This window comes from Lepidochelys kempii, chromosome 6, assembly GCF_965140285.1.
Source record: "Lepidochelys kempii isolate rLepKem1 chromosome 6, rLepKem1.hap1, whole genome shotgun sequence".
Classification (NCBI taxonomy): Eukaryota; Metazoa; Chordata; order Testudines; family Cheloniidae; genus Lepidochelys; species Lepidochelys kempii.
Window position 1 is genome coordinate 104,019,683 of NC_136385.1, and position 17,277 is coordinate 104,036,959.

Genomic DNA, 17,277 nt, shown 5'->3' on the forward strand with positions numbered 1-17,277 from the left:
GTGATAAATTGTCTCTTACATCAAGAATCACAGCAATATTCAGGTTACTCACAGTCCCAAAGGACCAGTCACTTACCCCAGGTCAATGGCACTTTAAATCTCACACCAAAGACTATTGTAGCCAATTCATTAATAAACTATATACAGATTTGTGAAACAGGAAAAGGAAACAGTTATTTACAAGGTGAAAGCAGGTAAACATATACACACAAATGAGTTATAATCTTAAATTTCAAAAGCCTCTATGTTCAGCAAAGTCTCTATATTCTTTAGGGCTACCTCAGGCTACACAGCTGGGGATCCTTTCCCCTGCCCCCTTCCCCCGAGACCAAGCAGCATAAAGATACCTAGTTCCTTTTGTCTGGGGTTTTTATCCCCCTTCTGACATGTCCTCTGAGCTGCAAACTCAGCTGATCTGGGGGCAGGGACAGGGGGAAATCCACTTGCATGACTCATTTTCATGGGGGGGAGAGCAGAACAACAAAGTATTTTATCCTCTTAACATCTGGTGTTGATGGACCTTTCCTGTAGGGAAGGATGTAAGACCTTCTGTTGATGAGCAGCCCTTCACACTAATTTAATGTCTCTTTCCTGTCGGTGTTTTACATAGTCACAGAGGTGCACAATACAACCACTCAGATATTGGCTTACAATATGAAATTCAGATGTTACAAGTGAGATTAATGCATGCAACAACTCAGACGCATTCAATAAAATCTAAACACATTCTTATCATTTTAACACCTGGCTTAACAATACTAACACACAGGTGAGCCAGACTGATTCCAGCTATGTATTTGTCAGTGTTCAGTTGAGATGTGGGGACTTTGGCATGAGCTGACAGCTGATCTGCCAGTATCACACTGTGTGGTTTACCAAGTGTGGGATTTTTGGGTGAGACTTTAAAACGGAGTTCCTGTCTGCTGAATGTGGATATTGCAAACCATTGACACTTTTTTTTAAAAGTAGGGCTTTGACCAATATTCCCTTCTCATCACTATTGTTCTGTGTGTTGTTTACCTGTTATCTTTCACCTAGAGATGGCTGCATTTTAATGGGAAAGTGATTCCTGCAAGTATAAATCTCCTTAGTGAGGAAATAGAGGCATATAGCATTAGAGGAATATATTGAAAATTACTATAAGACTTTTCATTGTAGCACTGTCTCTTTGGAATGTTTGGCTCCCAAAGCCTCTTATACACAGTGCAGAGCATATGGATTTGAAAAAGATTGAAATACTTGAAACAAGACAGGAATTATTCTGCTCTCAGCTAAACTAGTATAATTCACAAGTAACTCTACGTTAGTCAGTTGCACCAGCATAAAATTTGTGTAAGTTAGAGCAGAATCCAGACCAATGTTTCTGGACGCTTTTGTTAATGAAGCAAAAATCCTCCAACTGCAGGATGAGTGGGCAACTGTCTCACTAAATTACTGGAAAAAAAATAAGGACCTGATTCTCATCTCTCACTGGTGTAACGCTTCATTGGTCTTAGACCTGATTTACTCTAGAGTAGAATCAGGCTGGTATGTTTTCCCTGTCACATGGGTAAGAAGAGATCCCTGTTTTGCTCGATAACAAGTATGGTGTTTGCAGTTGCTGTCTTTCATTTTCTTTTTTGGGGGTATGTACCCTGACAGGGATCCTACTTAAGGTCCTGAATCAACAAAGCACTTAAGGACATGTTAAACCATGACTGCTCACATTGACTTTCCACTAATTTTGCTAAATCAAGGCCTAAATGGATAGCTCTTTTGTGACAAAAAAAAGAAATCCCCATTACAAAGCATTGGTCCAGCTGTCTTCATTGCAGCGCAGGCTCATATAAGCATTGGAAAGCTGTAGTTTCAGCATTACTACTATCTTTTAAAGCTGAAGGCAGCATAATATTTGTTTGTGCTCTCTATAACTAATTTTTGATTCATTAAAGAAAGAATCAAGGGACATTAATGCAGATTCTGGTCTCACTTACACCAGTTTTACAGTGGTGTAACTCTGACTACAGTGGAGATGTATCTGTTTTTTATTCTTTTCCTTTGGTGTGACCATCCATCTGTTTCAAAACAGCACATTTGTATAGATCTTTCACACACAATGATCAGGGCATTTATACTGTTTCAAACATCAAGAAATCCCCTGCTAGCTTAATTATTATCCAAAATAAAGCTACATAAAGGGCACTTGACTGTGTCCATCATTTGTCAGCCTGGAAAGCAAACTTGTAGAATGCTCTAAAAATGTCTCAAGGAATATGAATATAATCCCTAGTCTGTGAAAATCCTGTAATTTGCCTCTGATCCCATTAATTGAATTTATATGCACATTTGCAACACATTTGCAATGTTTTGAAACATCGGCATTTCATATGTCTTGTCTGTGAAGCAAGAGTGAGTGTATTGTTATGCAGATAATAAACTGTGATTTGCAAATTCTCTAGCAGTAGATCCTTCACAGACACAGCTCAGAATGAAGGCCAACGTCTGTTTTTATATCAGCTGAAAATGTTTACTGATATTGCACAGAAGTGGGCAATTTTTTACACTGTTCCTTTTAAAAAAAAAGTTGTATTTTGCTTTTTATTTCAGGTGAGGGGCTTAATGGTAAGATAACATGCCCCTGAAAGGGCAATACTACCAGCCTTCTGTTTTAAATTCAAAAGAGCAATACATTGTGGCTCAATTTCATCTTCGGATGTATGTACATTGTCTGGTTTGAATCAGTGGGAACCCTACACATGCATCCAAGGGCAGAACTTGCCATATTATAAAGAGAGACAGAAACTGGGAACACGGGGGCAAGGGAGACAAATGACCCTCAAACCAAAATGCACAGCTGCAACCAAGCCTATTTGTTATTTTCTCCTCTTCCACATAGTGTGCATACATATGTAACTGGACCTGGTGCAGCAGGAACAGGAAAGTTAAGTAGGTTGTTTTCCGTTCTTTCCGCAGATGGAAAAATGAACAAAGTCAAATGGATTTTCACGTGGCCATTGCTATTCCTACTCTTTTGTACCATTCCAAACTGCAGCAAACCGCGTTGGGAGAACTTTTTTATGCTGACATTCATTTTATCCACTCTGTGGATTGCTTTGTTCTCCTATTTTATGGTGTGGATGGTAAGTAGATGCAACAAAACCTTGTTTTAAGAAATGAAATGTACAGGCCAGATGGCAAATGTCTTCAACTCCAATCCCAGTTTGTTTTAGATGAACTAAAAAACATAACCACATTGAGATGTGTGCAGTCTAGTAGTTCTAATAAATGACCTATGTGCTAGTCTCTCTTCTGGACAGTACTTTTGGACCATAATTTTAAAGGTAGGCACTTAAAGATGCAGATGGGGCCTAGTGTGATTTTTTTTTTCAAAAGTTCCTCAGTGCCTAGTTCCTAATATTGAATGGGAGTTAGGGCTTAGGTGCTTTTGAAAATCCCACTAGGTGCCTATCTGTATCTTTAGGCACCTAATACCTTTAAAAATACGGCCTTAAGGCCTGATCCTGAAACATACACAGTAACTCAGGTGAGTAGTGAGGGTTGGAGGATCAGATATAGTGTAAAATGCTCTGGGTGGAACGGACTATATTAGTCGCAAGTATTATTCTTCTTAGTAAGAGTGCCATAGAGGTTACCTCTTTTCAGTTGCTCTTAACATGTGCAAAAATGTAGGCTCTGATGAAGATGTATATCTGGTATGATCTGTTCAGAAACACTCTCACTTGAAACGCCAGTCCAGGTGATTCACTCTTTTCTCTCAGTTTTTATAGCTTAAATGTACATTTTCACTCAGAAGAGACATGAATAGTAAAGTAGCTCAAATTTGACTCTTTGTAATTAAAAAAATATTTTTGGAAGTTTAAAAAGGCATCTTTTTTCTATTCAAAGAGAGGCGAAGCTAAAGAGAAGTTATGTTAGTATTGCTGAAGGACTGGTAGGTCAATGGCAGGGTGGATAAAGCGTTCACATGCCTCCTCCAATTAAAGATCAGTAAAATGAAAAAATCTAACTCTCTTGTAATATGTACCCTGGAAAATGAAATATGTAACAGTTCCATATGACCTTTTGGAAGCATCTTCATTTATGAACAACTGATCTTCATAACCTGCTTGAGGCTTGTGAGCTGTGTGACACAGCTTTACTTGTCTGGGATACATACTGATAGCTCTGTCCGTATATTATACATTTGGGGATTATTTTATTTTTCCATTTCCACTTGGATACAGTATTTTCCCGTAAGTTAGTATTTGAAGTATTATATTATAAAGTAAAGCCCTTTCTCCCTGATTTTACAATATGTAGCAAAAACTACATTGAGAGTTACATGGTTGAGAGATTCATATTCCAACAATTCATTTTTGCTGATGTACCACATTGCCACAACTTCAATGCATCTGTACTTCAGTAAGAACATGCTGTCTATCCTGGTTCCACTTTCAGAACTTCTGTTGAAAACAGTGGGAGTTTTTGTGGAAAGACCAACGGTAGAATGTGTTCAGAGATGCTGTAACAGTGTCTCTGATCTCTTTTAAGATGGGCCATGCCTCAGTGTCCTCACAGTTACTTGCCCTCTCAGTGGGAAAATGTCTTAGTGATTGGATAACTTAATTTAATCCTCTGGCTAAGTTAGAAAAAAGGTTACCTTCTGGGGTAACCACAACTCTAATGAAAAAAAGAGTCCAAGCAAAAACTTTTGGCCCAGTTCTGCTTCTGGGCCACTGCCTGCTTTAAGAGTCTGTGGAAACTCTTCCCCTTGGCTGCAGGGGTTCCCAAAAGAGCCCCTTGCCCCTTGATTGCACAGATCTACAAATAGGCTTTTCTTATAGGAGTGCCAGCACCATACTTCAAGGTGGCAGCACTGAGGTTTATGCCACCCTTTCTACCACAGGCTCCAGCTCTAATCCCCTGAGCAATGAAGTAGCTGTCTGCTCCAATCTCAAATATTCCAGCTTCACTCTTACTCTTCCCACAGGCTACTTCCTAGGCTTGCTTAGCTGGCTGGCTATGAAGCCTTCTTTCTGGTCCCTTTTTCAGGGTATATTAACACACACACCCCTTGAGACCCTTACTGGGATCCCCATTACAAGCTGCTGTCTCCCCCTAGGCTCTTCCAAAGCTGCATCGGGGCCATTTGTCTAGAGAGACTCATGTTCTATTCCCTTCAGGAGTGTCTTTGTCAAGAGCCTCAGAACAGGTCTCACCTCTTCCCAAGCCATTCTCTTACTATGGCAAAGGGAGCTCCGCCCTCTTCCCAGCTTGCATTGCTGCCAAATGAAGAGCTACCTTCAGACCTGGAAGCCACCCAGCATTCCACTGTTCCAGACAGAACATAAGAACAGTCTGTACTGGTCTGTAAGCGCCCTTAAGGGGCCAGTACATCCTGTTACAAATGTATAAAGTGGAGCACTTTAAATGGCTTTCATAAAACCCTTAATGTGCCTACAAGTACTTATTGTTTCCTAGTAGGAGGTTTTTAGTCAGATTGTTGCTAAAATTTTGTTTCCTTACAGAAGTGTGTGTGTGTGTATCTAACTGTCATAACGGCCACATCCAGAAATTAAAGTGACGAGTGAATCACAATTGTATTGGAAATACAGTATCAGAATAAGAGAGACTTCCCAATTATTTTAAATGGCTGTTTTCCCTGACTGTGCAGGTTACTATAATTGGATACACTCTGGGGATCCCTGATGTTATCATGGGCATTACTTTCCTAGCCGCAGGAACGAGTGTACCAGACTGCATGGCCAGCTTAATAGTAGCAAGACAAGGTATCATTTCTGTTCAAGTGTTCCAACAATTTCATGCTATGCTTCTGTAATATGCAGCTCTTTCAAACTGTTTCAGTTACAGTAGTACCTAGGAGCCCCAGTCATGGACCAGGGCCCCACTCTGCTTGGTGCTGCAAAAAAAAAGAAAATGGTTTCCACCCTGTTACATCTCTGGTTATGAGTACGGGGCATTTATTACATCCAAGAGGATTGAAGCATCAGGAGAAATTGCATAATGTTCTGGTAGTTCATTCAGCAACCAAAACTCACATATGCAGTTTTGATCAGTCAGATTAGAAAGATGTAACGTACACATGTGCTACACCAAAAAAGATTAGCCATAAAAATAGGATTATACACCAAAAGTGCATAGAAAAAGGATTTTCTTTTTGGATCATGCCCTAAGTCCTGCATGTAAAACTTGCATTGATTTCAAATTAAGTTGATGGGGAAAGATACTGTGGAGGAAAGGCACAACAAAAGTTAACTTGCTTCAAACATATTCCTCATCCAACTAGAGACAGCCAGATTCTTCCTTTTGGCTCGATGAATATTAACACTGAGTAGGGAAAGATTAACCTTAACTATGTCTAGTTTAACTTTCCTATTTAAAAGGCCAAAGATTTTTCCAGCTCATATTTACATGGCTGAGCTTTTGATTTTTTTTTTAAAAGCTTTCCTTTTTTACATGAGAAATATCTATGGACACATCCTTTACCATTGTTGCTTAAAACAAGCATGAGTGTGTCCATTTGTATCACGCTGAGAAAGGAGCAGATAGTAATAATAGCATTTTGCAGTATTGCAGCTCCTACAGCCCTTAATGCCAAAGGATGGCTCTTTGTTCTCCAGGCTGCATACAGACTCCAAGAATTCTGAAGTCTTAAACTAGCCACCAGGAGCCAGTAGAGTCCCACATCTGTATGATGTGAACCGCATAAACATATTTAAAATGTTTCATTTATAACTGTAAGAGCTATACATATTTTTAAATATGTTTTGGATATGCCTAACAAAGAATCGTATATTAAAAATAATCCATTCTCCACTTCATATGAGGAATTACGTGCAGGAAAATCTCACAAAAATAGATCAGCTGTGTTAAGAACTGTTCTGGGACACTGCCCATTAAAATTGGTTTCTTCCTTGTATGATATTAGAGTCAGTAGATCTGTAGAGGAAATACAGGGGGAAAAGTGCTAAAATGATCAGTGTAATGCCTTCATAATGCTTGAATCTGTACAGAAAATAAATGCAAAAAGAAAAGGAGGACTTATGGCACCTTAGAGACTAACCAATTTATTTGAGCATAAGCGGCATCCGATGAAGTGAGCTGTAGCTCACAAAAGCTTATGCTCAAATAAATTGGTTAGTCTCTAAGGTGCCACAAGTACTCCTTTTCTTTTTGCGAATACAGACTAACACGGCTGCTACTCTAAAACCAGAAAATAAATGCTATCATTCTTTATCTCTGTTCTCTAGAGTCTCTACCATAAGTTTAACTCAAAATGTTAAATGAGAAATCAATGGGGGAAAGAGAGATCTGCTTAGTTTAGTTATTTCACAGTCCACTTAATATTCTATTTGTAGTTTACTATTTATTTCTGTGGGCCAAATCTTTGCAATAGAATATCGCCACATATCAGGCAAAAACCTGGTCAAGATTACTTACTATGAGAGTACAGGTAAGGAACAGCTTGGTGAACTGGTAGATGGAGAATCCCTGATCTCTCATGTAACATGTGAGGGCCATGCATGGCACTTTAGTAAAGGATTTCCCAAAGGGCAAATGCAGATGTGCCCTGACAGTGAAGGGAAGCTGCAAGAAGTGTCGCCATAAACACAAATCCCGAGGATATCCCAGGGATGGATTGTCTGCGGTACTGACTGTGTCAGGCCATGCCTTGGGAGCAGACATTGTGCATGTGATCCAGCTGGAAGTCTCATGAGCTTGAAAGTTCCTCCACAAAGCTGATCTTATTTGCAGGGGACTTTCCAACAATATTAGATCTTTTCCTCCTTCCTGACACACGTTTTGTGGATTTGGCAGTAGCACAGATAACTAAGCAGGTACTTGAGAGAGAAACAAATTGCGGTGAGCACTCTGGCCACCATTATTATGGTATCAAAATCAGACACCAGCTAATACTGAGCACAGGAAACAGAGATTCTGTAAGAACAAGGTTCTCATGACTTTACCACCCACTCACACTTTGTTCTCCTATTTCATTATTGTTTGGGGTTGTTTTTAAAAAATGAAATTTCTAAAGTGTACTTGATGCTCAAACACATAAGGGCCCAATTCTGCTCAGTGCTGAATGTCCTCAGCTCCCACACTGCTCAGCACCTTTCACGATCAACTTTCAGATTAGCTAGAGCCCACGGCCCCCGAGCACATCCCAAGAGATGAAGACAGACCACACACAGCTTCCTATAATGAGGCCCATGGCCAGCTTTGCCCTGGGACTACAGAAAAAACAGGACAAATCTTAGCAACCTGTTTTTTTAATTGGCATCAAACTCAAACACCAAACAATTTCTACTTACCCATCAAGGATGATACATGCACAAAGTATATTGGTTGTGAGCATTTTTTTATTTTAAAAGGTTATGTAAATATTGCCCAAATTATCTGCTGATCTTAGGTACTTGGCAAATTGCCCATGTGGGGATTGCAGGAGTTCTTAGTTAGCTAATTTTAAAGTGTCCTCTTACATTGCAAAGCTGCTCAATGGTCATTCTCTCTCCCCCTCCCTCCTCCTCCTCCTCAGCCTTGTTACAAAATGTTTGTCCTGTGTGTTGTTTTGACCTGAGAATCATTATTTGGTTTTTCTGTTTCCCAGGTCTTGGTGATATGGCCGTATCCAATACAATAGGAAGCAATGTGTTTGACATTTTAGTAGGCCTTGGAGTACCATGGGGCATGCAAACTATGTTGATTAATTATGGATCAACGGTATGTGTGTGTGTGTGTGTGTGTATATATATATATATATAATTATAATTGTTTAATTTTCGGTTTTTTGTGTTGTTTTCAGAAGAAAACATTTGTAAAAAATGCTGAGCATTTTTATTAGTAGTTAAATAAGACATGAGGTTATTTCCTGGCCAAAGAACAGGGATACATGCGAACAGTTTTCCTGTCACAAGATGCAATGAATTCCCATTGCTTTCAATGTGACTTAATTGTATTGGGTGGCAGGAGCAATTGGGTCTATTCCTGGCTCCGCTACTGTATGTCTGTGCAGCTTTGAGCAAATCTTTTTGCCTCTCCATGTCTCAGTTGACCTGGTTGTAAAATGAGGATAATAAGGCTTACTCTCTTTGAGAGTTATTGGCCAAAGGCAATATACAAGTGCGGAGGGGATTTATTTAAGCAGGACTGATTATTTACACATTTATTCTGATTCTTTTAAACATGCTGCTCTCCCATTATTGTAACTTTTACCATGAATTAAACATCTAGGATATATGTCATTTAAAAATTGTAAATTGGGGCTTGTCAACATAGCGAAGCAGTGAGCGCTAAGCGATGTGATTTCTAAAGTGCACTAACATGTTACACATTAATTGGCCCGTGTAGACCCCTAGTGCACTTTGATGTGGTGCAGGCACACTAGGAAACGTTTAGTGCACCTGAGCAGGGTCAACAGGGGCCAATTAGTGCGCAGCATGTTAGTACGCTTTAGAAATCACACCCCTGTAGAGTGCAGGACGCTGCCATGTAGACAAGCCCTTCGTTTCAAATTTTAGACAGTACTTGAAAATAGAATAGAAAATGTTCTAAATCAAGAGGCAGTTAACTTTCTATTGCACTTACTATGTCCTAAACATTTTAAAGTTCTCTTATGTCTAACTTTCACAGGTTAAGATAAATAGCAAGGGACTGGTCTATTCGGTTGTTCTTCTGCTGGGGTCTGTAGCTCTTACTGTAAGTATTTCTGTGGTTTAAAATGTGACCGCTTCAAGTATTCACTTCATGTCATAATTTGATACATCTATTTACTTTGCATGTAGCAGTAGGAGAAACTGGAAGTACTTGCCATTATGACTAGCATTTGTTCATATAGAGCTTGATCTAACAACCAAAGACATCGGTGGGCTTTAAATCAGGCTCTCAGCACTCAGTAGGGCACCGAGGACCTTCAATTCCCATTTATTTCAGTGAGAACTGAGGACCTCAGCTCCCAGGAGGAGCTAACTAAGTAACTCTTAGGACTGGGCTATTATTTTGTAACAAAGGGCCTGGTAAGTGAAACATTAATTTGGGTCTGAAGTCAGTTCTAACGCATCTAGGGCCTGAAGTGGAATGCATTGAAGTCAATGGCAAAACTCCCATTGAGCCAGATGTGGGCAGAACCAGACTCTGAAAGTGTAAATATCCATCCTCATTAACACTTTGCAGTGTTTCTCAAACTGTAGACTTCCAGCGGAGACTACATAGAGAATGTGACAGGTTTCAGTGGAGCCGTGTTAGTCTGTATCAGCAAAAAACTGAGGAGTCCTTGTGGCACCTTAGAGACCAACACATTTATTTGGGTGTAAGCTTTCGTGGGCTAGAACCCACTTCATCAGAAGTATGAAGTAAAATGTACAGACGCAGGTATAAATATATGAAAGAATGTGGGTTGCTTTACCAAGTGTTAGGTCAGTCTAACGAGATAAATCAATTAACAGCAGGGTACCAAGGGAGGAGAAATAACTTTTGAAGTGGTAAGAGAGTGGCCCATTACAGACAGTTGACAAGAAGGTGTGAGTAACAGTAGGGAGAAATTAGTATTGGGGAAATTAGGTGTAGGTTTTGTAATGAGCCAACCACTCCCAGTCTTTATTCAGGCCTAATCTGATGGTATCTAGTTTGCAAATTAATTCCAGTTCTGCAGCTTCACCTCACATTTCTGCATCATGTCTGTGGCTTACCAATGCATTGTACCAATGACACACTAAATTTGGTGGTAGGATGACCAGTATTGCAAAAATCAGACCCTAGTCGCTATACAATTAACTTGCCAATGCATCTCACAAGTGACTTGTATGGAGATAATCTTTTTGCCAGCCCAGCCCTCAGTAGACACCATCACTGGTACTTATCTTTGCCACACTGTGAAGCAAATATCCAAATAATATCTTAAAAGACAACAGTTGTGTTGTATTGTGTCATAAATCTTCCCCTCCCCGACCCACCTGTCCAGCAGTTTGGCAAGGTATGGGAGGGTTAGCTAAATTTTATCGGCGAAGGTGTCCATGGGGTATTGATGGACAGAATGACCAGGCTCCTGACGCAGCTGAAACAGTGACCTCTGAATGGAAAAGCTTCTGAACACTCCCATTACTCTCTCGCTAAACGTGAGCCTAAATGTGGATTTAGGAGCCTAACTTTAGGCTAGTCACCCAGATTTGGAAATTTTGGCCAATGTCTATGCACAGTACAATTTGAGTGGCCTATATTTTGGCAAACTGTCTGTATGAAGGAACAAGCCATCTAACTCATTACTTCTGACCTCCTTTGATACTATGTTCTCTGCTTCTCTGCAGCTGTTGAAGGAAGGAACGTTCTGTAAGGGCCAGTGTTCCAGAGAACATAGGAGATCTAGGGGGCAGCACTGAAGGTTCTTTTACCTGATAATTTAGGCTGTACTGAAGCAATTAATGGGAGCTGCATGACTTAAAGGGTGTGTTGAAACTATACGCTTATGGGCTTGATTCTCGGTTACATTAAGAGCTCTTCGCCAAGCTCTGACCCTGTGAAGGGTTCTGAAAATATGCCACTCGCTTGCGGTACATTTATGCTGCAGCTGGAGGTGTAATTTCTCACATGTATAGACATACCTACACTAGCTGTGATCAATTGTCATGCTAAAAATAACAGTGTAGCCACAGCAGTGCAGATGGCAGCATGTTACCTAGGACAGAGACGGCGCTGTTCCTACTTAGGGCTCCAAATGGCCTAGGATCTCAGACCGCTAACCTTGCTGTTTTTAGCAAGTTAGCTTGATCAAGGCTAGTGCTTGTATGTCTGTCCAAGGACACCTCCAGCTGCAGTGTAGACACACCCTAAGTTACACCCACTTCAAGGCCGCTTTATATGTTAGAGCAGTGTAAAGAGGTCTTAATGTAGCTGAGAATTAAGCCCTCATGTTTAACTTGATCAGTTATGTGCCTTATTGCCATCTGAAAAAATGAACACTGTCCTTTCTGATCTGTAAGATGACCAAGACTGCATTTTTAGCATGTTTAAGGACAGCAGATTCAAATAGACCTCATATGAAGCTTGTAGCATTTGTGTCCTTTGAGATACCAGTAACTAACACTTTGTATACTTGCAGGTGGGTGGAATCCATGTAAATAAATGGAAACTTGACAAGAAACTAGGCTTCTACGTGCTGATTCTTTATGCCATTTTCCTGTGTTTCTCTGTATTGATAGAGTTTAATGTCTTTACCTTTGTCAACTTTCCAATGTGCCGAGAAGATCTTTAAAACAAACCACAACCATGAGAGAGGCTTGACATACTCTTGATTTCTTGTGCTATAAATGATAGACATTTTAAATTTCTACCTTCTCACCAGTAATCTGATTTTCTTTCCTGCTTTGTCATCCAAGAAGCACTTTTACTTATCTGGAAGGAAAATAAACCTTTCTTTTAACATGCTAGCTCAAGGCAACCAAAGCATTTTCCTCTTTGGGTATTGCTGCTCAGTCATCCAACTTGTGGATCTCATGCAGAGTGCTCAAAAGTCTGATTTTCGTGGTGTTCTGCTGTGGTTTTCATTCTCCTTATGCAGACAATAATGCACCAAAGTCAACTGGAACAAGACTAGAAAAAACTCTCCTCTCCCTCTTTCTTTGACATTTACTGTCCATGGAAGAAGAAGAGGCTGGCTCAGAACTTTTCTTGGCTCCATTAAAAGCATCAGAGCTACAGGACCAGAAAGTCCAATGCACATAACATGGCATGCACTGTTGTGGACATATGTTTTTCCCCTTCAAGTGCTCTGTTTATAGAGGAACTGCATTGACATTTATAAGCCTTTGTTGGTGATTTCTGAATATTTTATCACTCTTTTTTATTTAAAAATGTGAAGAACACATGAACAATTTTACAGAGAAAAGAGAAAATGGTTAATATTGTATCACTTTTGATGATGCACACTAAGAGAAAAAGAATCTGAAATCTTCACAAGAGAATATACGTGCAAAATATTCATACTTGAAAAATGTGTTTTACCATCAGCAAGGAATACTGTATAAATATAAACTAACATTTGTGGAATATTAAAGCCTGTAAGTAACATTTTGCATTGGCACTGGTAAGCCCACTTGTAATTTTACAAGAAACTAAAAGATTAACACCCAACGGGGTGCTCGGTTTCTAGTGGCAATTGTTATCTGAAAACTAGAACATGAACACATTCCAGACCTTCTTGCAATATGATGCATCAGGGATTTTTTTGGGGGGTGGGGGGATTTATTTCATTATTAGTATATTAATCGAGAAGCTTTTCCATCTTCTCCATTTTGTTTTTATACCTCACAAACTTAATAGAAATGGGTACCCAACATTAAGTAGTGCATATAATAAACAACTCTGACAAGAACAAGTCTGTCATGGGAACTATTTCCTTGATCAGATTGTATGTAGGAAGTTTTAAAGCATGTCTTTCTTTAGAGCCAAATTATTTTAACCCATAGAACCAGAGTTTGATTTTCTTTGCACCTGTATAAGTCTAGATTAATACAGTAACTCTCAATTTTCCTGGGCATAACTAAGAACAGAATCTTGGCCAGAATAATGAGTAACATTACAAAAACTGTGTAATGTCACAGTTTGAAGTAGTGTTATAAAGAAGATTCATCAAAAGAATTTAATATATTTTGAAACTGCTACTTAACTCTAAAATGTATTTTAAAGTTGTATGTGAACAAAACATATAACGTTTCTAAAGAAGCACAATTAACTTTATACATAGATTTATTTTTATTTTTTTAATGTTTATATAGCAAAACATCTATCAGATTACTAAAGATTTGATGCATTTTAAATGCATTAATATTTTGCACTTAAGATTATATATCAAGATGCCCATTATTTGTCAACAAAAATACTTTAAACCCTTAGGAAATAAAAATGATTAGAGAGGTTCCTTTACATATATTAAATTTATCTGACTAATATATGACCAATAATTCCTTTCAAAGCAAAGTTGCATGCACAACCTTAATTACTCCAGGCAATGTGTTATAATTAAGGCTATTTTTTTATGTGTGTTGGGGGATACTAATTAATGAATGTATTTTGCTGTTGAATTTTAATAGGAATTGGATCCTTTCAACACAGTCCTAAAGAAAAAGGGCAACATATCCGTTATTTGTCTTACTGTTCTTTGTTACAAACGTCAGTATTAGTAACCAAGCTAAGTTTTTTTCCCCCTCACTCCTGTGGTTGAACTCACCAATCCTAAAGATGGCAACAAATGGCATTTGATTAAGAGGCTTTATCAAATAGGCAAGTGTCACTGGGATACAAACGTAATGGCATTTAAAATACCTTCACTGTGGTTTAACATGGGAAGAGGTGGAATCCATGCACACCTGTGTTATCTTTATATTGTAGAAAGGCTGTAAGCCAGGGCTAGATTGTGCCTCCAGGTCACAGGTCCTGCCCCTTTTTCTTCCTTCCATTCCAGGAGGATAATTGTCCTGTTCTGATAGTAATTTATTATGCCCCTTATATTGGCTCATATAGGCTGGCTGGCATGGGAGAGCAGAGTCAAGGCTCCACCCACTCCCCACCTACCTACTCCTGGGTTGGTAGTGGGGAGTAGCAAGCTCACAGCACCCACTCATATTCAGACCTAACACCTAGATAGCCCCTGGTGGGGCATAATGGGGATTCCTAAACTACAGGAGCATGGCCCAAGTTACAATCTAGCCCCTAGTGATCAGATGAGGCGTCAGCAATTTGTACAGCAACAAGTTAAACAATTTTACACATTTATGGGCTCAAAGACAGAAAAACGGATTGGATCTGGATATTTCAGAGCCAAGCAAGCCTCAAAAGCCTAGAGATCTTGTGCTAGTTACCTGGCAGCCAGTCCTAAACACACTGCCCAGCCAGGCATGGAATTATTGGGTGTGTTAAGATGGATTAGAATTATGCTGCCTAAAAGGATGCCATTATCATGGTTGAGTGAACCCATTCTACAGCTATCTGGTATATTTCGTCCTAACGAGAGATTGTCCCAAAACAGAACGTTCGACCCAAATTTCACAGGTTGGTCCCATCTCTGGGCCCAACCAGAATACTGACCCATTTCTTCCACCCTTCAATTTGGAGGACATTTGGATTCTGAATCAATTCTCAGAGTGGGAGCCGTGTTAGTCTGTATCTGCAAAAAGAATGAGGAGAACTTGTGGCACCTTAGAGACTAACAAATTTATTTGGGCATAAGCTTTCGTGGGCTAAAACCCACTTCATCAGATGCATGGAGTGCAAAATACAGTACAAAGATATATATATATAGGGAGAGAGAGAGAGAGAGTCAAAGATAGATATATATATAGTGGCCACCTTAATTGATTTGTCTCATTACAGTTGGTATGGCAATCCCCCTCTTTTCATGTTCTCTGTGTACGTATATATATCTTCCTACTGTATTTTCCACTCCATGCATCTGATGAAGTGGGTTTTAGCCCACAAAAGCTTATGCCCAAATAAATTTGCTAGTCTCTACTGTGCCACAAGTACTCCTCGTTCTTTTTGAATCAGTTCTGACTCTGAACCCTATGGCTCAGCCTCATGTCTAGCATTTATAATATTACAAATAACCTACCATGCTTACCAGAAATAATTATTGATAAGTCTCCTCTAACGGGACCAGGTGAGCAGGGATATATACTTTGCCAAAGAAGTATTATGCGCTGTATCAGGGCCTTGATGAAAAATTGTCATGTACAGTAGCTTACTCTGAAGATTTCTCTCTATACACTTTATCCATATACAAAAATAAAGAAAGAAATCAATATAATCCAAGCCATGCAGATAAACTAAGAGGCCTGAGAAAAATCATTTTGATGGTCAGGAGCCACTTGTTTTTTACTGTCTGAGTATCTTCAAGATGATCTATATCATACCAATAATATTATACTTGTGCCTTCTGAATGTAAAAAAATCACTCATATGGTCTGAAACACATGACACATTTGGGAGCTTTCCAGTCAAAAACAAAAGCAGGGATTCATGTTTGCCTCCCTGAAATTGGCAGAATTATAAATCACAACTGTTCACATTGTATATGTAAAAATCTGCATCTGTTTGTTCTATTAACCATGGCAGAGAGTTAGCTTCCTGAGTCTGGAATTTATGTTGGGTTTTTGCATAATATAGTTAATGTTTAGTGCATGAGTGAAAAGAAAACTGGTGGATGTGAGAGGGGAAACTGTTAATGTGATATAAAAGTTGCCGAGAAAATAGCATTGAAAAATGGTACTACTTCAGAAAAAAATATTCTCAATCCAGCAAAGCTTGACTTCGATAAGACTGTTCACGTGCTTAAAGTTAAGCGTGTGTTTAAGTGCCTTGCTGGATTGGGGCCTAAATAAACAACAGATCACGGTCTCTGGGTTTTGTGTCACTTTCCTTTCCTTTCCATCTCATATTTTATAAACTCCCTGAAACAAAAAGCTTGGGCCAGAATCTACTATTACACTGCAGAAGTCACTGTGGATTTACATTGCTGTCAATGACAGAACTTGCTCCCTCCCTCCCCCTTATGACAAATTGTGCACCGTTCTAAATGTTTCGCAATCTATAAGACATGAAAAATCATTTGTGTTCAGTGGAGCAGGCTGTGGGGAAAGGAGTTACCCCACAAATACAGTAAACTATCAATGAAAACAGAAGGAAAGCAGACTGAGGACCCGTTGACTGCAGAACAGTTCCTTTATGCTACAACTCCTTCAAAGTAGCACATCAGCAAGTCATAAGGTGAACGACCCCTAGTGAAATCAATGGGCGTTTTATCATTGACTTCAGTGGGGCTAGGAATTCACACATCTACTGTAGTAAAAAGAACAGGGGTACTTGTGGCACCTTAGAGACTAACAAATTTATTTGAGCATAAGCTTTTGTGGGCTATAGCCCACTTCATCGGATGCATAGAATGGAACATATAGTAAGAAGAGATATATATACTTACCAGAGAACATGAAAAGGTGAAGAGGCTAATTAATTAAGATGAGCTATTATCAGCAGGAGAAAAAAACTTTTGTAGTGATAATCAAGATGGCCCATTTAGACAGTTGACAAGAAGGTGTGAGGATACTTAACATGGGGAAATAGATTCAATCTACTGTAGTGTTTACGTTATAAAATTTTGTAACTTAACGCCTGTTTCTGCAGTGGGAATCTGCATCCCAAGCTCCCACTGATTTTACTGGGAGTATTACCTGAATCAGGATTCCAGGATCGGGCCCTGAATTGTTTAACCTAAACTTAAAAGCTAGCTTT

At 39.3% G+C, this 17,277-nt stretch overlaps 1 protein-coding gene across 1 annotated transcript in view; it reads left to right on the forward strand.

Annotated features, from left to right (window-relative positions):
• Window positions 1–13,080, forward strand: part of SLC24A4 (solute carrier family 24 member 4) — a 128,143-nt gene extending 115,063 nt beyond the window's left edge. Inside the window, exons 13-17 of the mRNA XM_078853505.1 lie at window positions 2,953–3,119; window positions 5,654–5,768; window positions 8,612–8,724; window positions 9,634–9,699; window positions 12,095–13,080. Of these exons, the coding sequence (XP_078709631.1) occupies window positions 2,953–3,119; window positions 5,654–5,768; window positions 8,612–8,724; window positions 9,634–9,699; window positions 12,095–12,247 (614 nt within the window). The 3' untranslated portion in view covers window positions 12,248–13,080. The remainder of the gene's footprint in view (window positions 1–2,952; window positions 3,120–5,653; window positions 5,769–8,611; window positions 8,725–9,633; window positions 9,700–12,094) is intronic.
• The last annotated feature ends 4,197 nt before the right edge of the window (window positions 13,081–17,277 follow it).